Source organism: Rattus norvegicus, chromosome 17 (assembly GCF_021556685.1).
Source record: "Rattus norvegicus strain SHRSP/BbbUtx chromosome 17, alternate assembly SHRSP_T2T, whole genome shotgun sequence".
Lineage (NCBI taxonomy): Eukaryota > Metazoa > Chordata > Mammalia > Rodentia > Muridae > Rattus > Rattus norvegicus.
The window spans coordinates 81,529,834-81,552,329 of NC_141550.1; the positions used below are offsets into that span (position 1 = coordinate 81,529,834).

At 45.8% G+C, this 22,496-nt stretch overlaps 2 protein-coding genes and 1 long non-coding RNA gene across 3 annotated transcripts; 2 read left to right on the forward strand and 1 right to left on the reverse strand.

The window, feature by feature from the left end:
- The first annotated feature begins 137 nt into the window (after positions 1 to 137).
- Positions 138 to 6,738, forward strand: Msantd7 (Myb/SANT DNA binding domain containing 7). The gene is made up of 5 exons (NM_001417572.1): positions 138 to 279; positions 1,684 to 1,764; positions 1,848 to 1,930; positions 3,749 to 4,476; positions 5,035 to 6,738. Exons 4-5 carry the CDS (start codon positions 3,915 to 3,917, stop codon positions 5,556 to 5,558), a joined length of 1,086 nt encoding a protein of 361 aa, NP_001404501.1. The 5' UTR covers positions 138 to 279; positions 1,684 to 1,764; positions 1,848 to 1,930; positions 3,749 to 3,914; the 3' UTR covers positions 5,559 to 6,738.
- Positions 156 to 20,946, forward strand: Hspa14 (heat shock protein family A (Hsp70) member 14). The gene is made up of 14 exons (NM_001004257.1): positions 156 to 279; positions 1,684 to 1,764; positions 1,848 to 1,930; positions 9,379 to 9,427; positions 9,563 to 9,668; positions 10,954 to 11,044; positions 11,914 to 12,018; positions 13,287 to 13,448; positions 14,275 to 14,430; positions 15,507 to 15,609; positions 17,923 to 18,135; positions 18,551 to 18,724; positions 20,025 to 20,095; positions 20,728 to 20,946. Exons 1-14 carry the CDS (start codon positions 223 to 225, stop codon positions 20,804 to 20,806), a joined length of 1,530 nt encoding a protein of 509 aa, NP_001004257.1. The 5' UTR covers positions 156 to 222; the 3' UTR covers positions 20,807 to 20,946.
- LOC120097881 (uncharacterized) lies at positions 17,223 to 18,695 on the reverse strand. The gene is made up of 2 exons (XR_015641883.1): positions 18,423 to 18,695; positions 17,223 to 17,500 (listed from the first exon to the last, which is right to left on the reverse strand). It is a non-coding gene; the product is annotated as an uncharacterized LOC120097881 (long non-coding RNA).
- Positions 20,947 to 22,496: the final 1,550 nt, after the last annotated feature.

Genomic DNA, 22,496 nt, shown 5'->3' on the forward strand with positions numbered 1-22,496 from the left:
AGGAGCGCGGAGTGATGAGCTAAAACTATTGGCTAGCCGTTCTGATGAAAGGCGGAATCCTTGTGTTAATTGGCTGCGACTCGGGAGGCCGGCGCCGCAGACCGGACGCAGTAGGCGGGCGGGAACGTGAAGTCTCCGCAGTGCCTGATGGGCTTGTTCCAGGCCGGCTAGCTACGGCTGCTGAAGGGCCCGTCGTTGAGCTGCCTTGGTCACCGCCGCCTTATGGCGGCGATCGGCGTGCACCTGGGCTGCACATCAGCCTGTGTGGCTGTCTACAAGGTGAGACTGGGATGCTGTCCCCGGGTTTCGTGGCTGCTACCCTATTCTCTGGGCTCCGGGTCATCCGTCCGGGAACAGTGCATGCAAGCAAGTGACAGTGTTGCGGGTTCTCAGCTCTCCCTCCACAGCCAAGCACGCTGTATGGAGGGTGGATGCGGAGGAGAGATCTTGGATACTCCAGGATGTCCTCCTGGACGTCTGACGTCTGGGCTGCTGGCTTCTCTGAGAAGTTTTAGGGACCGAAAGGCCCCGGGATGCCCAGAGCAGTCTCAAGCCTGCAGGGTGCACTTACGAAGCTCGGGCCATTGGATGCGCAGAAGAGTTCAGAAGACATCGGGGCTCCAGGATGCCTGGAGGAGTCCCCGGGGCGGGGGACATCGTTCTTTAAAGATACTTAGAACAAGCCTGGATGTCAGGACCCCCAGGATGACAAAAGGGTCCTAGTGACAACTGACCGCAGATTCCCTAGGAAGTCACAATGACGTCACGGGTTCGGGGTTCCCGGAGGTGGGAGGTATTTGGAATTTCTGGGAAACCAGCAGCACTGTGGAACTGCGCTCTAGAGAAGGGTACCTAGTTAAAAAGTGACACTGCTGTACACACTTGATGATTCTAGAACTGAGAACTTGACAAGGAACTATAGTTTTTTTTTTCTTCTGAATACAGATGCAGGAGGGACAATGCCAAGGAATTTACCTGCTGCTAGAGCTTCAGCCTTAAGCTTTATGTGATTTATAGGGAAAGTCCCAGGGGAGTAGCTACTGCATGTGTAGGGAGGTGGGGGGAAGAGGTGTATTTGTGGGAGAGTCATGTAACCATGCTTGCTGGGTATAGAATGTATACATTTGACCCAGCTTACTGTGCGGAACTAAGTGGAAAAATGCATGGGATAGAAAAGCCTTTTATTTAAATACGGGTAACAAGTAGTGGCAGTTAAAGGACTGGTTTATGAAGGGCAATCTAAAAAAGAGAGACACTGCCAGCGTAGTAAGGCTTTGCAAGGTGGAGCAGTCTGTGAGGACTGAACTCGGGAAGCCTTATGTTTTTATTGTTACAAAAAAAAAGGCCTTTTAGCAACTCAATTCCCAAATACCAGAACATCTTCTGTGATCTAGGAATTGTCTGTAAGAACCATTACCACCTAAGTGATTGTCAGCCATTACGGGGGAGTGTCTTCTTGCTAATGAGGTTCCCAAAGGAAGAGCTACCCCATAAATCCCAGTCACTGATTATTTACAGAAGATGACTTCAAGGCCTCGGTGGCCATCAGTCAGACACCCGAGTGAATGCCAGGCAGAATGGCTTTTCTAAAGTTCAACAACTTTAGAACAACCTGCGGGTCTATTCGGTGAGATGGTGTACTCCAGTGTGAGAGAACTAACCCTGGGTCGTCTTTTTCTTTAGGATGGCCGGGCCGATGTGGTTGCAAATGATGCGGGGGACAGAGTCACGCCAGCCGTCGTTGCTTACTCGGAACGTGAACAGGTACCGTCTAGTCCCCTCATTGGTCGTTCTTGAAAATAATGAAGCATCATGAGCATTGTCCCTAAAGTGCTGCTCTTTTTCAGGTGGTTGGACTGGCGGCAAAACAAAGTAGGATAAGGAATATCTCAAGCACGGTAGTGAAAGTAAAACAGATCCTTGGCAGAAGGTATGTATAAAGAACTTTACGTTGTGGTAGCCAAAAGAAAAAAACATGCTTGCACATTCTGGACGTAATGCCAAGGAAAGGGGAGACACTCCAGTCTATTTGCTGGCAGTTACTTTGGGAAGCTCCCCCAGTGGGTTTGTTCAGAAGTTCGATTCTTGCTGACAGGTCTGTAGTGTTAATGAATGCCAACACTCCTAGTCGTTTGTGCCAGTCACAAGTGGTTCTTTGGGCTTCTTGCATTCTTAAATCTGCTTGAACGGAGTGAACTTGGATCATTTTGTAGGAGTTTGAAGGTTTCTCTGCATTGCTGCTGGGGTTTTGCAAAATCTCTTATTGTTGGCCATAATTTAGGCAGCAACTTTTGATTTTGCAAGTCCTTGGGCTTTCTTGTGACACTTTCTGGGCACTGACTCACAAATGTAATCACTGGAGAAACGGCTCAATGAATATCTTAAGAAGCAGGTGAGTCATCTGTTATGGGAGATTTAACTGGGAGATTCCAGAGGCTTGCTTCCCCAGACTTCTGTCTCCTCAAATTATAGATTATGGTAATAATTAGGGCCCTTTCATTTTTCACTGGAGCAGTGGTGCTCGACGAGAATGTTTTGCGTGCTTTCATATCTATGATACTATTGGGTCCTTTCGACGTCCCATAAAAACCAGTCGGCCAGGTACCATCCTTTGATAATTACAGGCGAGGAGGTCAGGGCACCCGGAATCTGTGACTTTCCCAAAGTAGAGTTGGGAATTGGATAAGCCTGCAGGTCCGGACTTCTAACCTTATCTCCCCTCTGCCTTTTCTACCTCATCTAATTAAAATGGAAACGTTAGGCATTTCCTTGTGTGGAATTTAAAACTTGGAGGTTGTTCATTTCCAAGGGCGTGTTCGTGAACTCTTGCCTGCTCACACTGAACTCGAGATCACTGTGTTAGAGGACAAATTCAGATGTTTTTGTCGTGACTATAATCCCATATCCTTTAGCATTGGTGGATATCACTAAACGTATTAAAATGTACTGCTAAGCGTATTAAAAAGAAATCGGCATCCAATGTTTTCGAATCATAAATGAGTTGTGATAGGCCTTGAAGCCAGAGTCCTTAAGGAGACAGTATTTTTAAGTCACTTTCCCCGTTCAGAGATAATTCTAGTTTCCTCTGAATGAAAACGAGGGCAGCCAGTGTATTGTTCGATTCGCCGTTTCCGTCTGTGGGACTGTCCTGCTAGTTGAGCATCACAACCAGAGCACTAATGCTGATTCAGTCAAGATGGAACGTTTCTGTGTGGATCCCCTGGAGGCCGGTGGGTTCGCATCTGTTTCCTTTCTGCCCTCATTCACCCTGTGATGGACTGTGTATCAGCAGACCAGCTCAAGCTTGCTTTTCTGGCCTTGAAGGTTAAGTCCATTTAGCAAGAACGCACCAGTGAGTCAGACGGGTAACACGTAGATAGACACACCACAGTAAATGGACCACAGTCAGGAAAAAAATCCAGTACCCTTCGAACATACCATTAGGCCACCCGTGGTCCTGCCGATACTTGAGTTAGGCCGAAGTTGCCTTATGTTTTCCTTCGAGGCCTAACTACTGAACCAGACATGGTTAGCTTGGGTCTCAGCCCTGGATGTGCTTTTGTACAAGAACCAGTCCTTTTGTTACCAAGCTGTTAAGCCCATGGTCGGGCACTTCCCGTGGGTGGATGAACTCCCAAGGTCTCGGCCGTTTGCCATGTGACCTACACACAGGGTAGCACTGCTTCTCTTGCTGCCAGGATGCTCCTTACACCTGCCCAGTAACTCTCATTCCCCTGTGGCCTTCCAGCCAGAAGTGTGGTCCTCGGACCCGTCTTCTCAGCAGTGAGCCCTGGGAGGGAAGAACCCGCTGGCTCCTAGAAATTTGCTGAGAACACGCAGACCTCCCCCACGCCTTCAAAACTGTGCCCTGCTGCCCAGGAGCCTATTTCAGTAGCCTCCCTTCCCTGCCTGATATGGCCACCGCCAATAGCAGTGCAGGCATCCGTTGGTCCAGACAGGAGACTCGAACTCTTCTCTCCATACTGGGCGAGGCGGAGTATATCCAGCGCCTCCAGACTGTGCATCACAATGCGGACGTTTATCGGGCTGTGTCTAAGCGAATGCAGCAGGAGGGCTTCCGCCGCACCGAACGCCAGTGCCGCTCCAAGTTTAAAGTTCTGAAGGCAATGTATTTAAAGGCCTGTGTGGCCCAGGCCACAAGTCTGGGGGGTCCACCGCACTGCCCGTTTTATGATATATTGGATCAGCTTCTTCGAAATCAGACGGTAACTGACCCAGACAACTTAATGGAGGCCACCGCTTGGGCCAAGCACTGTGATCGGGATTTAGTGGCCTCTGACAAGCCAGGGGATGAGGGAGCCAGCGTTCAGGAAGCGAAAAGGACTCAGGCAGCTTGTCATCGGCGTGTTTTGCAAACAGTGAAGGAGTCGGATGAGGATTGCCAACTGAGGATCAGTGATGGGATGGACGAAGCCAGTGACATTGAGGACTCCTGGGATGAATCCTCAGGTGCAGGTAACTCCCGGGACATGAGAGGGACTGGGTCTTGGAGTCACTTGGTCCCAGATAGTGTTAAAAGTTTGGATAGTACCCTCTTGAGAGTACCTTTCGTTTCTGTCTCATTGAACTCTCTTTTTTAAATAAAGTACACCAATTTTTTAGCCTATGACCCTGGTATGTAGACAGACTCTTCACACATAAAGACATGGTCTTTCAAAGCATGGTAGCTTGGGCGTTATTTGTGCATGCTTGGCAAGCGCTCCAACCCTGAATGATTTGTCTGGCCTTGGGCATTAGAAGGTACTTAGGACTTTATGGCGGCAGGGTTGGGGGTTGGGGGAATGAGTCGGATAGCCACAAGAAAATCGTCTTCGGGAACACAGTCATTATTTTTATAGCCAGTTAAAGAAGCCAGGATATCCACATTACAGAATTATCTCCCTCTTACCCCCTTGTGCACGGAGGCTTTCCCGAGAACTGCATACTTTTCTGAGTGCCTCAGCTCTGTTGCTGGCTGCGAGCATCCCCTTAGCAGGAATGTCCTCTTTGCAACACTCTGGCTTTGTTTTTCAGGGTGCTCTCAAGGGACCCTCAACTACAGCAGCTCCCACCACCTTTTCAAAGGTGCAGTAGCTCCCTGTCAGAGCCGCCCCATGACCAGACTGGCTGTGTCGAGGGAATCCAGTCCCTGCACCAGCACCAGCCGAATCCCCCTTGGGGCAGCCTCCACACCACATCCTCCCGGTTCCTCCTCAAGGGTTGCTTTTCTCTCTGGTGAGGATAGACCTCTGATCAGCGAGCCCTCTCCAAGGTGCACAAGGCAGAGAAAGCGCTCGGTGGCCAGAACCATTGCCACTGAACTGGCAGAAAACAGGAGGTTGGCACGAGAACTCTCCAGCAGAGAGGAAGAGAAGCTGGACAGGTTGATTGCCATTGGCGAGGAGGCCAGTGCCCAGCAAGACACCGCCAATGAGCTGCGCAGGGATGCTGTCACGGCTGTCAGACGCCTGGCGACAGCGGTGGAAGAAGCAACGGGTGCTTTCCAGCTAGGGCTTGAGAAGTTGCTTCAGAGACTGATCTCAAATACCAAAAGCTAGGAGCTGGGAGTGGATACATTTCCCAAACTGGTACAAGGCTATTTCTAACAAGCTCCTTCTGGAACCCTGGCTCCTTGTCTGTGTCTTCAGGAGAGAAAGAACAGATGAGCTGTTAATACGCAGAAGAGTTCCTTGTCCTCAGGTTCTCCACTAATGGAAAGGTTTCGTTCCAAAGAGCAGACCAGTAGAAACCAGAAGGAACCGAATCCATGAGCTAGCTTGTCCTGGCTTCCTCACCGGGTGGGGCAATTTTCTTTACCTCTATCATGGTCTCCTCATCTCTCGAGGCAGACCTGCCCTGCCTACCTCACAGGGTTGTTGTGAGGATCAAGTGGCTTATAGATGTGAAAAGGTTTTAAAGTTTGAAAGCACTATACACATGTAAGTTATTAATGCATTGCCCTTGGCTACGGGGAGCTGGGGCAAGCACGTTCGTTTATAACACACACAAGTGTAGCGGTGCCCCCGACCTCATTGCCTGAACCTTTACATGTTTAATTTACTGTCTTTTTAGGTTGAGGTCTCAGCTTCTTACACCTCTCTGTGGCTCACTAGTCTGGTCACGACTGCGTTTGTGTCTTTGTGTCTTACAGTTCCACTGCTCTATCCCTGACCTGCCTACTAACAAGCCCTCGTAGTCCAACCAGCTAACCCCCTTCATTTTACTACTTCCTGGCCTCTGTAGAGATGAGCTTCTAGTTGAGTGCTGTGGGCGGTAGATCTTGATGAGGTAAAACAGTGACAGTTTTATGAAGTAGAAAGGACGAGTAAGTTCTTTGCAGTTCATATAACTGAGGCTCTTGAAATGCCTAAATTGTGTGTTTACACTGTGGTTGCCATTTGAACATGGAAATAACCTGGATTAACGCATTTGCATCAATCCATCTCCAATCTGCTTGTGGCTGATGGCCTTTGTTTGTACTAGCCGGTGTTTCGTTTGGGCACTGACATGTTACTAAGGGCAAGCCTAGGTCCAGAGTGGTAACTTTATTTAAGTGATGAAAACGGGAGTTGGTAGGGTCAGTGGCTATGATCAAAGAGAGCAGCTAGCCTTTGCCCTTAAGCCTGGAGAACTGTAGAGGCCTCTACCCAGAGATAGTTCTCTTTAAGCACAAGCCCCAAGCAAGCACACTCCCTTGACTGAGGCACACGTCCTTGCGGGGAGGTGGTGACACTAAACTGGTTCTGAGTGGGTCTTTTAGAACTCTAGAATCGCAGGTAAATTGTGATTTTAAATGGGTGAAAATGAGCAGGTGTGTGGGGAGGGGTTTGGGGCTTGGGAGTGGGGCAGGAGAGTGTTGCTTTGTAGTCAGGCTTAGTGGAAGCTGGAAATTTGAATTAGTGAAGAAAAGGACAAAAAACTAAGATGGTGGGGAACCAGCTGCTGTAGAGTAAGCAGCGGGAGTGCTGGAGTATGCTGGAATCTGGCTGGACAGCCCGCCCTGCCACGCCAGCCCTGCCACGGTTGTTGCTGCGTTGGGGAGGTGGGCTATTTACAGTATTTTCAGTCAGCGGCTGCCGCTGGACATTTGAAGTACTGTTCACGACTGTATTTTAAGGCCCTCCAGAGTGTGGACACTTATTGCTATGCTGCTGAAAGCTCTAATCATCATACCGGAAGGACGCCCACTGATGCCTTTCTTTCCTTGGAGTGGACGTATTAGTGTGTTTGAGGCCATGATGTGGAAAGGCACATTATCTGTTGTAACCAAATAAAGCGAATGTAATCATAGTTTCCTGGAAAAAAACACAAGTGCTTTAAGGAGACCCAGACCTGTGTCATGAGGATCTAATGGTGATGGGCATCTGCTTGACATGGGAGACAGGCTGGGGCAGAAGAGTTAAAGTTGAGGTATTTTGAAAACCCTCATGGGCAGAGTGACCAAAAGAAGGGAATAGACCTCAAGGTCCTGAAGAGTTAACAAGAACACACGTGAAACAGTACAGTGCGTGGCCACACGCCACGTGCAGAGAGGCAGGCTGGAGTCCTGCCTGAGCTTCAGGCCTAGCCCTACCTCCTCCAACAAGCCTTCACCGTTCTTTAACTCAGGCTCTTCCTCTCAAGTGGGAGCTAACGCTTGCCCGCCCTACCCACTTTGTGAGAGATACCTGAGGATGAGGTGGACATGCATTGCTCGTAAGAAGTTGTGGTGCAGTGGGAGGCGTGACTCCTCCTGCAGGGCACAGTGGGAATGAACCAGCCGCCCACCTTTGTCCGTCACTTAACCTAATCCTGCTGTAGACAAATAAAGTTTGACTTGTGTGTAGTTGTGGGTCTGTCCACTGCTTTCTGATGGTAACCGGTCCTTCGTCACCTCCACCCTGCGGTGTGTCTGCCTGTGACCCTTCAGTGTCATATGTTTGTCTCGCCCCCTGTGCTATGTGTGTTTGTGCATCCTATACCCACAAGGAAGAGCCCTCTTTGCATGACAGTTAGCCATGAATTTCTATATAAAATACCTTCCCTGAAAACGACCCTCTGTTATCTATCGGTTAGTAACTTACACTCTGTACAGTCAGTAGACGTTCCTGGCCAGTTAAATTCTCGTCTGAACACGTGAGAATTACATGGGACTGGGGCATCGGTACAAATTCCTACTCTGGAGAAGCTTCGTCTTCGCTTTCTCTACCCTCCCTTGAGATATCTAGGATGGGGTCCATAGATTTGGGAAACATGAAGGCCAAGCAATTTCATGAAAAAATAATTTCCTGAACCCTATGCTGTAGGTCTGGTGTTGACCTGTGACCTCATTAATTAGTTGTGACACTTGGGGCAAGTGTCCTACCTCTGGCCTCTACTAATTCGTTCTCAAATTAATTTTTCGGTGATATAAGAAAGGTAAGGTGAACCTGGGTGTGATTCCAGAGTTCTAAACCAAATGAGCCTGTTTTAAACCCTCAGATGGCACAGGTTGAGGTTCTCAAATGGCTCCTGGCCCACTGGAGTCCGCTATTAATTTTCAGCCCTTATTAAACTTTTAAGACTGTAGGGAGCAGCCATGGCTCCTTAGAAGTCTACAAGAAAGGTGCAGACTTCGTTTTCATTTCTACATGAAATTAAAGCCAAGGATCAGAGTTCTTTGAGGAACAGAAAGAGCGGTCATTTACCAGGTTAGCAGAAGGCTGCTGAGATGTGGCTGGGATCGAGTCCTGGCTTTGTCCCTCTCTGAGCATGTCTCCAAAATAAAGCACACCTAACAGGTGCCACTTGGCATCTATCAGAGAGCCTGAGTGGGTGGTAAGTTTGAAAAGTGACAGTTGTGTTCGTTGGTATTAGCGTCTTTAATATGCCCATTTTTTCACTTCAACTTTCAAATACTTGGTATTTTATGAGGCATTAATCTAAAGTGTCTTGGTGTATGCATACCAAGAGCACAGCTTTCCTTATAAATGTTTGTTCATACTTTTGCTTGATTTTGGTGTTGGGTGTTGATTTCCAAGTATAAAAACCAAGCAACAAATGTGGGTTAGGTGTTTACCCTGAGTTTAGTGTTACAGAAGCCCTTTGGATCTCAGGGGTTGGGTCTCCGGGATCGTGGGTATGAAAATAGAGGGTATAAGATCATAGGCAGGTATGAGATCAAACACATTCAGAAATGTCTGGCAAGGTCAGAACAAGGAAGTTTATACTTTGAAATGTGATGACTAACAATTACAGCTGTTTGAACCACTCCATTAAAGTCAAGCTTCTGTGTTATTACCGAACAGTTTAGTTTGTTGGTATACTCTTTATCGGCTCAGTGGTGCACAGACTTCAACTTTTGTGTCTACAATATTAATATTTTAATGCTGCGGTGTCTTTATATTTCCCCATGAACAGCACTGCTGATCCACAGGCTCAGAAATATATCTCGGAAAGTAAATGCTTAGTAAGTATTCTTCTACTCTCTCCCCGTCCTCAAAGTAGTTCACTGCCAGAGGTCGTGGCATAGAGCGTTAAGCTGAAACTCATCCAAAGTTTTATTTAAATTATTCTGTATTTGGTACAATTATAATTTTTCTAGGTCATTGAGAAAAATGGGAAGTTGCAGTATGAAATAGATACAGGAGAAGAAACAAAACTCGTTAGTCCAGAAGATGTTGCCAGACTGATATTCAGTAAAATGAAAGGTACTGCAAAAGTTAATAACTTACTTTAGTTTGCAACTTCTTTAAACATATTTGTATTATTTATTTACATGTGCGTGTGTGTGTGTGTGTGTGAGAGAGAGAGAGAGAGAGAGTCTGTATATGTGCATGTAAGAGAGAGAGAGAGAGAGAGTCTGTATATGTGCATGTAAGAGAGAGAGAGAGAGAGAGAGAGAGAGTCTGTATATGTGCATGTAAGAGAGAGAGAGAGAGAGAGTCTGTATATGTGCATGTAAGAGAGAGAGAGAGAGAGAGAGAGAGAGAGAGAGAGAGAGAGTCTGTATATGTGCATGTGCCTGAGATTAGAAACGTCCCCTGAAGCTGGAATTAGAAGCAATTGTGAGCTACTTGATGTGGGTGCTGGGAATTGAACTCATGTCCTCTGAGAGAACAATACATGTTCTTAACCACTGAGCCACCTCTCCGGCCCCTGTTAACTTTTAAATGATCACTTAAAAAAGTGGGGACAGTGTTTCCCAGTGGGGAGGAGTTGGAGACAGACGTATGCTTGGGGCCTGTGGCTGGCCATTTCAGCCTACTGTGAGTCGTAGGCACGCGCACACGCGCGCGCGCGCACACACACACACACACACACACACACACACACACACACACAGAGAGAGAGAGAGAGAGATTTGAGGAGAAACAGCGAGTCCACAAATTAGCAGTTAGATCTAAACCAGCCTTTGCTTGGGTCTGACCTTAATCTTCCCTGTAAGGACGGGTCATACCTGAAATTAGAACCAGAGTTACATAAAATTTCAGATTCTTTTAAACAGAGTCTGCCAGTTAAGAATCCCTAATTCCTGGATGGTGGCTCATGTGGGAGGCAGAGGCAAGCGATCATCTATGTGAGTTTGAAACCAGCCAGGTCTGCAGAGTGAGTTCCAGGACAGCCAGGGATACTTAGAGAAACACTGTTGAACAAAAGGACTCTTGGAGGCGAGGCAGTCCTTACGTGGGGTCTCTTCACATTAATGCATTCGGAACTAGTTCCCTGGGCGCAGAATGATGTAGATTTTTGACAGTCCAAAGCTGAAGCGCCACACTCTTGGAAAGGACCTGGTTCTGTGTCCACAATCCGTCACGAGAACCACAGGAAGCACAGTGGGATGACCTAAGCCACAGGAGGGAGTGGACAGGGTGGGCAGGCCCGGGATCTCTGCTTGGCGACTTGGGCTTCCATTAGGAAACTGCATTAGGCAAGTGTCCTTGCCTAGCGTGTGCCACCACAGTGTATTTATTTGTGTTTCTTTTACCTGCACAGAAACAGCACATTCTGTCCTGGGCTCAGATGCAAACGATGTCGTTGTTACCGTCCCATTTGACTTCGGAGAAAAGCAGAAGTCTGCTCTGGGGTGAGTGTTAACCATCTTAACATAGTCAGTTAAAAGAGATACAGATTACACTCGGGAATAAAATGTAAAGTTGTCTCTGGAACAGCTCAGGGAGCACAGTATCTCACGGTAATGTCATTAGATGGTGCGTGCCCTCGCTGTTGTGATGGGAGCTGTTTTAACCACCAGGGTAAATGGTGTTTGTGCATCATTTTGCCTGTCTTATGTAGTTGAGGCTTCTGTGGGAAATACATAAAAATAATGAAAAAAAAAGTAATTGCTGAATGAGATGGTTACTGTAAAGAAACCAGAATAGCTGCTTCCTGGGTAAAGGGAAGTTTATTCAGAACCATTGGGGTTGTCCCTGGGAAAAGCAGAGGGAAGGAGGGGATTCCCAGGGCTTTAAGGGAAACGTGACTGGAGAGGGAGGGAACCGGTAAGCCAGGGTGGGGGGCTTTGAAGTGTGTGACAGATACTTGACTAGACACTGACAGCCTAGAAGCTGGCATAGACCTTGATGTGCTATTAGGCACCACAGGCGTGTGTCGGTGGAAGAACCAGGGGTCCCTCTTGCTAGAGATAAGGAGCCACTTCTTTCTAGCAGGTAGAAGGTGCCAGAGACTCAAACCCGGACCCCTCATGCTTGTGTGGCACCCTATAGCCCTAGAGAAAGCCCATAGGTTTTCTTTTTCTTATTCAGTATAAGCACAAACTATTGTCAAAAACCAGTGCATTTTAAAACAGAAAGCTCCGGCCCTTCCTTCCCATGGGCTCTGCTTTCCCACTGTGTCTTCTGGGGCATCACTTGCCAGAGCCTGAACCTTTCAGCCCAGCTGCGTGTAGGACTGAGGGTGTCGTGATACAAAATTCATTGACCGCACTCTTCACAGAGAGGCAGCTGGAGCCGCCGGGTTTAATGTGTTGCGACTAATACATGAGCCGTCTGCAGCTCTCCTGGCCTATGGAATTGGACAAGACTGCCCTACCGGGAAGAGGTAAACATCACATCTCTAGTTTTCAGGAGGACTCCAGCAGCCCGTCAGCGCCTAGGAAATTCTCCCCGTGCTGAGCAGCTGTGAAGATGGGAAAGCAGGGAAAGGAGAAGCTGACCGTTTCCTGTCACCTCATCTTGTCGTGGAGATTAGCTAATTGTAGAGTGGTCCTGTTTCCAGCTGATACCGGAGCACTGTTGATCTCGCTGCTGCTTCAGTTTTTAGACACGTTTAGAAACAGCTGGTGTAATTTAACAGCGTTGATGGCCACACATGTCAGAGAAATTAATTTTGATACAGTGTTAACCTTTCCAAATAGTTGGACCCTGTCCAAATTTCTCATGGTCAAAGAAACTAATGTGTATAAACCACTAGGAAATTATTTTGAGGTAAAGCGGATTAATGTAAAAATATTAGAAATTATGAGTTGTTATATATTTAAATATATGAAGTGGGGAGCTGGTTTCTACTGCCCTGTGTTGGATCCATAGGCTATGTTGTAGTAACTTGTAAAATATATACAGGATCGCTGTATTTAATTCCACTCAGATTCATAATGATCATGAACCCCTTGTTTGATTTACTTTGAAAACTTAGTGTTTTGAGGTCTAGTGGCTCAAATAGATTCTTCAGTTAACTAACTGAAAGGAGTTTTGATTTGGTTTGCGACGATCATGAGTTCAAAGCTCAGTCCAGCACATGACAGGAGACGAGTGGATGAGACTTTCCTCATTGTGACTCTGTGTGTGTGTGTGTGTGTGTGTGTGTGTGTGTCTGTGTGTGTCTGTGTGTGTGTCTGTGTGTGTCTGTGTGTGTCTGTGTGTCTGTGTATGTATGTATGTATGTATGTATGTATGTATGTATGTATGTATGTATATGTGAGCTATCTGCATGTACACCTGCATGCCAGAAGAGGGCAGCAGATCACATTACAAGTGGTCGTGAGGGGTTGGGGATTTAGCTCAGAGGTAGAGCGCTTGCCTAGGAAGCGCAAGGCCCTGGGTTCGGTCCCCAGCTCTGGAAAAAAAAGAACCAAAAAAAAAAAACAAAAACAAAAAAAACAAAAAAACAAGTGGTCGTGAGCTACCCTGTGTGTGGTTGCTGGCAATTGAACCCTGGTCCTCCGGAAGGGTAGCCAGTGCTCTTACCTGCTGAGTCACCTCTCCAGCCCTCTCTCATAAATAGATTCAAAGAATGACTTCAAAAGTAGTCTGGCTTTAAAATCTTGTGATTCTCCGATTAGTTACCCTTTTTTTCTCTCTCTCTTGAAGCAATGTTTTGGTGTTTAAGCTGGGAGGAACATCCTTGTCGCTCAGTATCATGGAAGTGAACAGCGGGATGTATCGGGTTCTTTCCACAAACACCAGTGACAACATCGGGGGTGTGCATTTCACAGACAGCTTAGCTCAGTACCTGGCTTCGGAGTTCCAGAGGTGAGTGCCCCGCCCAGTGATCGGGGTTCACCCCAAGGGCTCGGCGTGTTTGTTTTGCCAATTTAAACTTGTCTCTTTTTTTAAGATTTCTGTGGCTGGGGAGGTGGCTGCGCCTGTTGTGGGGACCTGAACTCCGGTCTGATAGTTTCTACAGCTGAGCCATCTCCTTAGTCCCAGTGTTTTAAACTGTTCATCTGTGAATCAGAATGTCCTCGGAAGTAGGCTCAGCGCAGTGCCTTTTCAGCCAGGCATGGCCGTGCACATTTGGAGTCCCAGCGCTTGCAAGGCAGGGCAGGGGACACTCAAGTTGAGGCCAGCTTGATTTTTTTTTTTTTCTAAAGGGTGACTTCCCACATGGAATAAAAACACGTACTGCTTTTTATTATAAAGGTATTGCTTAACAAAACAATTGATCATAACTTAAAGTAACCCACGCTACAGATGACAGACTTTGACTCACACATCTTTCGGGGCATGAGGAAGCACCATGAGCTCAGCAGTGTTATCACCTGGCTCCCATCATACACAGTGACTGTGGTGACTTAACGGTGACACGCAATCTCCGGCCTGATTGTCTGGCCTGCTGTAGACTCTCACATCAAAGGACGGTTTCTCGTGGGTACTTACTACAGCCATTCCAAATAGTGTAAAACACACACGCTTGCCCTGAGAGAGCCAGACGGTGTGCACAGAAACGTTTAGCAGCATTAGAGGCCTCAGTACTAGTATTTGATTAATGTATTATTGCCGTGATGGTGTTTAGAATATGGTGGCATTAAATTGTAAATGACCTAGGACCTTTAAACTGCAAACGTTGTGTATCTAGGCTGTTCAAGCACGATGTGAGAGGAAGTGCCCGGGCCATGATGAAGCTGATGAACAGCGCTGAGGTGGCCAAGCACTCCCTGTCCACCCTGGGAAGTGCCAATTGCTTCGTGGACTCCTTGTATGAAGGTCAAGACTTCGACTGCAATGTGTCCAGGTGAAATTACACGAAGGCCCAGACACTGCGTGTGGGATTTTCCAGCTTTTCTTTCCTTCCTCGGTTATCTGCAGCGAGGGGACCTCACTATCCAGATCATAACAGACTAAGTAGTTGTTACAGTTCGATCACATTACAGAGTCTTCCCAGGAGCCTTTGTGGCTGGTGACTAGCTCTTTAGTGTAGCCCAAAGGACAGAAAATGTGCTAATGTGCATTGAAGGCTCTTCAGAGGCTGAGAATCCTCACGTTGTTTCTGTGTCTACAATGCCGACTGCCGAGTCTTTCAAATACTCAATTTGTGTTTGCTTATTCATATCTGTGCAAAAAGGAGTTTATCTCAAACATTTTCAACTATAAAGTATATTTAGTATTTGTAGGTAAGAGAATTTAAAATCGCTCTCACCTGCATTTAAGAAATTGAGTGAGGCTCAGCGGGTAGAGGTGCTTGTCTGTCAGTGTATAAGCGCCGTGCAGACACATTCGAATGCGTAAAGGTAACAGATCAGATACAGGAGGACAGAAGGAGCAGCCAGCAGTGTTGGCAGTTGTACAACTTGCTGTGGGTGGGATGGATGGCGATATCTGAGTTTTTCTTGCTGTTCATGAATAAAATGTGGTAACTTTTAAAACACTGAGTATGAGATGAGGCTGTCCAGCTTTCATGGATAGATGGATCTCAGTCCTCCGTGTCAGCACGCAGCTTTCTTGTACAGACTCCCATGTTGCTGTGACGTGCTCTCAGGCTGTAGGTGTGACTGGGAATGCCTGTGAAAGTGTGGACATAGAAAGAGCGAAATGGCCTAGTCAGCGGGTCTGGTGTTCGCAGAGCCTTACTGCTGGGCATGCCGTGGATTTGCCTGTCTTCTTAGCTGGTTTTGGGTGCTTTTGGTCAGCATGAGCGACGGCCTTCCCTTTGAATTGGATGTAACAGCCGTGTAGATGAATAACTCCGGGACACACACACATAGAGAGTGTCTGCTGATGTGCCGTCAGTTCTTGAGATCAGTCACTCTTCCGAGAACTGCACTAAGTGTACTCTGCCCTCTCCTCTGTCCCCTGTCCCTGTCGCTGCAGAGCAAGATTTGAGCTTCTTTGTTCTCCGCTTTTTAACAAATGTATAGAAGCAGTCCGGGCGCTCCTACAGCAGAGTGGATTTACAGCAGATGACATTAACAAGGTAATGCTCTGGCTATTCCCACCGTCTTTTAGGGACAGTTTCAGATCTAAAACAGAGTAACAGTGCAGAAAAATGTTTATGTTTCGGAACTTTTGTTAATGTGAATGATCTGGAGAACTCATGTATGTATGTGTATATTCTGTTTCTACACACACACACACACACACACACACACACACACAGAACCAGAATAGTCCCCTCCCAGTGTGTTTCTGTACATGCGAGACAGACACATAGTGAGGTATGTCCTGCCTGTGCCTGTCAGCTCTGAGGTGGGTAGGAACTGCCGTCTGCCCCAGCTCGGTAAGTGAGAAGACACTCGAGTGCAGAGATGAAGTGATTTCCTGACGACCTTGAGGTTAGTGAGGAGTAGGCACAGGATTAACCCAGATTCGTTCCTCAGTTTGAGGGATGACTATAGGAACATAGGCAGCTCCAGGGAAGCTGCATCATGGGAAAACCCTCACCAGCCAGATGACTCCCTGGAACGCCCTGTCCACTTGCAGGCACCCTGCCTCGTTGCCTGCTGTCCCCAAAGCCAGTGTTATTCTTCTGTAACTGAGGGGCAGACCATGTGGTTTCCTTAGCTTGCTGAAGTATGGCTTCCCTCCTGGACACTGTTGCAGTTCAGGGGGAACAAGCAGCTGCACGTGACTGTGTCTTACTTTCTCTTATAAGACGGTGGCAGTACTTCACCGTGGAAGTGGTGTAGATGATTCTGAGGGTTCCTGGGGACAGTAACTGGAATGTCACCCAGGGAACATTCGGAAATAAACCGTACCATGGGTGATGAGTTAGTGTCGGATCCCTTCTTCATTTAATGGACACTGAGTACAGCTCTGACTTGTTTGAATTGACGTAGAGTCTCCTTAAGCCTTGCTGTTGCAGTGGATACAGGCTTTTAGGAATTTAAAACCCCCAACTGTGTTCCGTCTGTGCACTGCCCTTGCTGCAGTAGGAACCCGGGCTGCATGTCCAGCAGACTCTGGCCGGAGCTCCGCTCCCATGGCTGTTCCCCTGACCTCACAACCACAGGATGTAGACTAAAGGAGCAGCCGTGCGCAGTTCCCCCCCATGGGGTTGTGAAAGACGATGAGCCTTTGAGAACGCCTTTGAGAACGCCGCTACCTCTAATGCTTCTGTTTGATATGGTACGACAGTGTATGCGGTTAGGCTCCGAGACAGGCCCACCGTGATGGGTGGTCCTCTTACAGAGAAGGGAGAGAACGATTGGGCTTTATGGGCATGAAAACATTTAATCCTCACAGCAGCCCTTCAAGGTAGGCACTGTCTACACTTCCAGATGTTCTACTTAAAACACCGGCACTACAGTAGTAAGAACAGATGATTAGCACCATGTCTACAGTGATGTCTGCCAGTAAACTAAAGCCTTATGTAGCAGTTTCTTATGAGCTGACTGTTTACTGTTAACATTGATGGTACCACTATGTACTTTTCATCCGAAAATGAAACATTAAAAACCAAAATCTTCCAGGGTTTTTTTTTTGGGGGGGGGGGTCACTAATAGTTTTTTGTTGAATTATGCTAACTTACAGTTTACTAATACAGCTTTTTGTTGAACATGAGTTTTTTTAAAAGACACGTTCTACGTTTTTGTTCTGTATTTACTAGGATCATAAAATTTTAGGAAAAAAAATTCCTTCCCAAAGGCAAACCCACTTTAAAAAACAAACAAGACTGGTCTTCTCACCCATCACCCGCAGACTGGTGTGGTCCCTGTCTCGTCCACATTCTCCAGAGCACTCCTGTTCTAGCCGAGCCTCCATTAAAAGATTAAATAAGTGGCTGTTGACGACCTCCCGTCCAGGCTGGGCTAGTTCAGCACCCTGCATGTCCAGAGTCTCAGATGATGATTGGATGAATCAGAAACCTGGGGGATTTACAGGGGAGTTTTAAATGAAGTTCTTCAAGACAGGATTTAGTCAGATAGCATACCAAGAGCTTAAAACTTTTTAAAAATGTAAACATATTTTTTTTCTCAAGGTCCTTGCTAGTTTTCCATTAAGGATACTGGCTACAAAAATGATGTGGTGTACAACACATTCCTTATAAACTGTGGGGATGATACAGAATAGTAATTCCTGCTATCAATTGACTTCATGATTAAACTATACCATATTGATCCTAAGCCCAATGTCTGTTGCTGTGCTGTGATTCTGTATCTTCCGTCTGTTGAGAGGGAAAGCCCATAAGCCTGTTGTACGTTAGGTAATGGCGTGTTGTACATTAGGTAACTGTGTCTGACATGGTCTCATGGGGTAGCGTTTGCCCATCCTGTCCTTCCTGTTCTAGGTTGTGCTGTGTGGTGGATCGTCAAGGATCCCAAGGCTGCAGCAGCTGATTAAAGATCTCTTCCCAGCTGGGGACCTTCTCAACTCCATCCCTCCAGATGAGGTCATCCCTATCGGTGCAGCCATCGAGGCCGGGATTCTTGTTGGGAAGGAGAGCACCTCAGGGGATGACTCTGTCCTGATCGAGTGTTCAGCCCGGGATATTTTAGTTAAGGTATGTTCAGTTTTCTGTTACGTAGTTACTACAAAGTGATTGCTGTAGGTTTCCTTCATATGGTATTGTGTCATAAGCCCTGTAACAAGTACGGGAGGAACTTAAGTTTAGACTAGTGATTCTTTTCATGGGCTCTTTATGTTGTGTCACTCAGTATCTGTGGAACAAGTTGACTTCCCACGAAACTGAAAATACAGTTTTAATGCTTGCTTCTAGCATCTTTAGAGAGAACTGTGTATCAGTAAGTAATTAAATATGGGGAAGGGGGGTGGACCTGGGGGCTGTACCTGTGTTTTCTGTCCTCTTTCCAGAGTATCAGTGAGGACTGTGTATGTCCATTACAGCAGGAATAACAGGCTGTTTTCAGTTGAAAAGATAAAAACCAGCACACTCCTCTTGCTTTCCTGCCTCTTAGGGAGTCGATGAATCAGGTGCCAACAGATTCACAGTGCTGTTCCCCTCTGGGACTCCTCTGCCAGCGCGAAGACAGCACACGCTACAAGCCCCTGGCAGTATATCTTCTGTTTGCCTTGAACTCTATGAGTCTGAGGGCAAGAACTCTGTTAAAGAGGAGACCAAGTTTGCACAGGTAAATATATAAACCTGGATATTACAACTTTGTCTCAGGCAAATATTTCTTCCACTTTTCCTCCTGAAGTTAATTCCGTTCCCATCTCCATTAATACAAATAATATGTACCCTGGGAACTCCTAAGACTAAGCTGCTTCTACTTACTCAACTTTCCAAAGTGAGAAGGGATCACTGGTCAGCGTTGTGAAACAAGAAGAATAAAACCATTTTGTGTTTGCTTCTCTGTGCTCTTGGCTCATCTTAGTGATTTGGCAACTAGCAGAAGAAGAAAAGATTTTTCTGTTTGGTAAATACCAGATGCCGTACGAGGTAATGTTCAAACAGAACCGCCTGCCTCAAGTTGCTCTCTGACCTTTACACACCCATCAAGGCCCATGCACATATGCACACAAAATAACCAAGATAAAATAGTTTTGTGAAAGAAAATTGCAGGCTGGGCAGTAGTGGGTAGTGTGCACCTTTAATCCCAGCACTCGGGAGGCAGAGGCAGGCAGATCTCAGGAGATCTGAGGACAGCCAGGGCTACACGCAGAAACCCTGTCTTAGAAAAAGAAAAAGAGGGGTTGGGGATTTAGCTCAGTGGTAGAGCGCTTGCCTAGCAACCGCAAGGCCCTGGGTTCGGTCCCCAGCTCTGAAAAAAAAAGAAAAGAAAAAAAAAAAAAAAGAAAAAGGAAATTTAGAAGGTATGTGGAAGGAGGGAGGAGAAGGTTTCTGTGCTCCCGTATGTTCACACCCTTGCCAAGTGAGTCACAGGAGAGCGACTTGTAAAATCATTAAACTTGATTCTGGCAGAGTCCAGGGCGCAAAGCCGAACTTCTAACTGGGTGTATTGGAACACCTATCTTTCAGAAACTAAGAAATGACAGACTTCCATAACACCTCTTGCTGACAAATGTCACCCAAAAATTCTGTATATTTCTTTTAAATGGATAGCATTCCAAGTATACACAGAAAGTATGCTTGAAGGGTAATCTGTGTTACTACGGGCAATGACTTACTTCCAAAAGTAGTCTGGGTTCTTTTGAGGACAATACTTCCTAACAACAATCATGTTAATCAGATATGACATAAAAGAGGGACAGATACAGTAATTGTCTTATATCTTTCTAAAGGAGATATAAGCCTCTTAACAAGGCTTAACTCCTTAATTTCTGAATTCTCTCTAAATGGTAAGATAGTTGAAAACTGTCCCACTTTAAAAGGTTTGTTTTGGTTAGAACTTTGATCCTTTACAATGAGAAAGTACTGAATTGCCTTTATTTTTTTGTTGTTTATCTGTTTTGCTTTTACACAAACAGGTTGTGCTCCAGGACTTAGATAAAAAAGAAAATGGATTACGTGATATATTAGCTGTCCTTACTATGAAAAGGTACAAAATGAAATGTTTCCAATATTATGAAGTTTCTCTGGAACTTGGTCCCTTTAGTTTGGCTAAATTATCATTCCAGGCAAATCCCTTGTTAGAACACTGCAGTTCTTCCTAGTGAGCACTTCTATTTTAGGAAAAAGGTGTCTATCGAGTAATTAGCAGCCTTGTGGGTCTTCTGTTGTCCCTTCTATCTCTATGTGGAAACTCCAGGAAGTTTGTTACTAGCCACATTCAGCTGTTGCCATGTTTGCTAGCAAGGCCATCTTATTGTTTATTTCAAGGAAACGTTTCTCATTTGACTTTAGGAATAATATAGGCTGTAAACCATATTTAGAAAGATCTCGAATGGCCTTGACAGAGCCTGAGTTAGAGTTGGCATGACCTGTCTTGAGTGTATGTAAAGTTTTAAGCTTTTATGGTCTTGGATTTTTAGGGAATATAGCTGTGAGGTCAGAGGTTTAGAAGGAAATCCAAGAGCCTCCTAGAAAAGGCACAGGCCAAATTTAAAGACACTGAACTTGTATTTAATCTTTGTCTTAATAAACTTCTTTTGAAACTTTCCAAGTCCTCCTCAAAGACTTGGTGCTTGTAGAAACTGAGCTGATGAAACCTATTTTCTGTCTTTGTCATAGGGATGGATCTTTACAGGTGACGTGCACAGACCAAGAGACCGGGAAGTGTGAGGCCATCACTGTTGAAGTTGCATCCTAACTGTTCAGATAAACCAAGACGTTTTTTAGAACTGTAATATCAACATTATTTGGTTTTGTGTATAAGTGTTGTTTATAATAAAATGCTTTTTCAAAGAATGGTATAAGCTATGTTTCTATTAAAATACAATTCATTAGTAAGTACTGGAGTCTTTGTTTTCTTTTTTATATAAGATTAACCATTATTAATGGAAAATAGGAAACCTATTTAAGATATACGTTGATTTGATTGAAGATTTACTGAAAATTGTAGAAGTTTTAAATGTTCTAATTTGAAAGCCTTCCGTTGGTTTCTTGATGAGTAAGAGCATTTAACTGCCTTTCATAGTAACTGAGAACAGTTGCAGGCTAGAGTGTACTAGCTTCCTCATTACTATGACAAAATCCCCAACAAAAACTTAAAAGGAGGACAGATTTATTTCGCTTATTGTTTCAGAGATTTCTTTCCATTATGAGGGCGTAGTACTACAGCTCACACCAGACAAGGGTACAGAAAGAAGCCAGAGGAAGAGAAATCTCCCAAGACACTTTCTTTAACTCTGCCTCACCCTACTTCCCACCCAGTTCCCAGTAGTGCCGTCATGGGGAGCGGGAGCACTCTTCTGATCCCAGCCTGGTCTACAGAACAAATTCCAGGACAACCAGGGCTACAGAGAAACTCTCAGAAAAGGGAAAGGAAAAACAAGTTACATATTTCTAGCACACTATGGTATTGAGTGATATACGTATTCCTAAAGAAGTGCAGGCATAGAAAGCCTGACCAAAACCTACTAAGGCAAATACTAAATACTTTTGGTCTGAGTTTTGAGGCCATCCCGGACTACAGAGTTCCAGGATAGCCAGGGCTATATGGAAAACACACAGAAACCTTGTCTCAAAAAGCCAGGGGGCAGGATGAAGGGAAGGAAGCCCTCTGTGAGCAGAATGCCTCAGGGTTTCAGCAAACTCACATTTTCATCTGTGAGGTGGCAATAGGTGGGGGTCTCAATGATTCCTGGGGTAGCATCAAGTCCTGATTTGTATAAAATACTAGGCTTCTTTTTAGTAATCTAGTCTTTTTTTTTTTTTTTTTTTCTTTTCTTCGGAGCTGGGGACTGAACCCAGGACCTCGAGCTTGCTAGGCAAGCGCTCTACCACTGAGCTAAATCCCCAACCCCATAATCTAGTCTTTTAACAAGCCCACTTTCTTTGACCCAATTCCTATTTTAATCAAAATCTTATTTTCAGTCATTTCTGTACTTTCCCATTCTTACTGTAAATATGACTAAAGGCAGTAGGCAAAAATCATACCATAGACTACTAGACTACATTAAATTTTTTCCTACCAAAATAGTTGGCAAATTACTCTAATTTAGCCTCATACAAAATCTGGCACAAGTCCGACTGTAGACAAGTCCTCTGAGAGGAGGTGGAGTCTACTCCCCATCCCAGTAGAGGTTCATTACCATCTGAACCTCCTGAGCTACACTACTGTCCACACTCAAACCAATGCTCTGGCCTGAGTTCCCAAAGAACTGCCCATTTAACTGCTTATGATTCTCTAGCCTTCATTTCTAGGCGTTTCCAAATTCCTCTGTACACCAATTCCAAAGGTGTACAGACAAGGTGAATCGCATTATTGGGTAATGATACAACCGTGATTTCATCTTAGCACCACCTTTCTCAGTTTTCTCAGCAGTGTGACAGAGTAC

Bases quoted from the DNA above. Each gene is read 5' to 3' on its own strand.
- Hspa14 (NM_001004257.1), top strand. From the start codon at position 223: ATGGCGGCGATCGGCGTGCACCTGGGCTGCACATCAGCCTGTGTGGCT. The intron at 1,931-9,378 runs GTATGTATAAAG...CCCCATGAACAG, and splicing joins AAACAGATCCTTGGCAGAAG to CACTGCTGATCCACAGGCTC. The intron at 9,428-9,562 runs GTAAGTATTCTT...TAATTTTTCTAG, and splicing joins TCTCGGAAAGTAAATGCTTA to GTCATTGAGAAAAATGGGAA.
- Msantd7 (NM_001417572.1), top strand. From the start codon at position 3,915: ATGGCCACCGCCAATAGCAGTGCAGGCATCCGTTGGTCCAGACAGGAG. The intron at 4,477-5,034 runs GTAACTCCCGGG...TTTGTTTTTCAG, and splicing joins GGATGAATCCTCAGGTGCAG to GGTGCTCTCAAGGGACCCTC.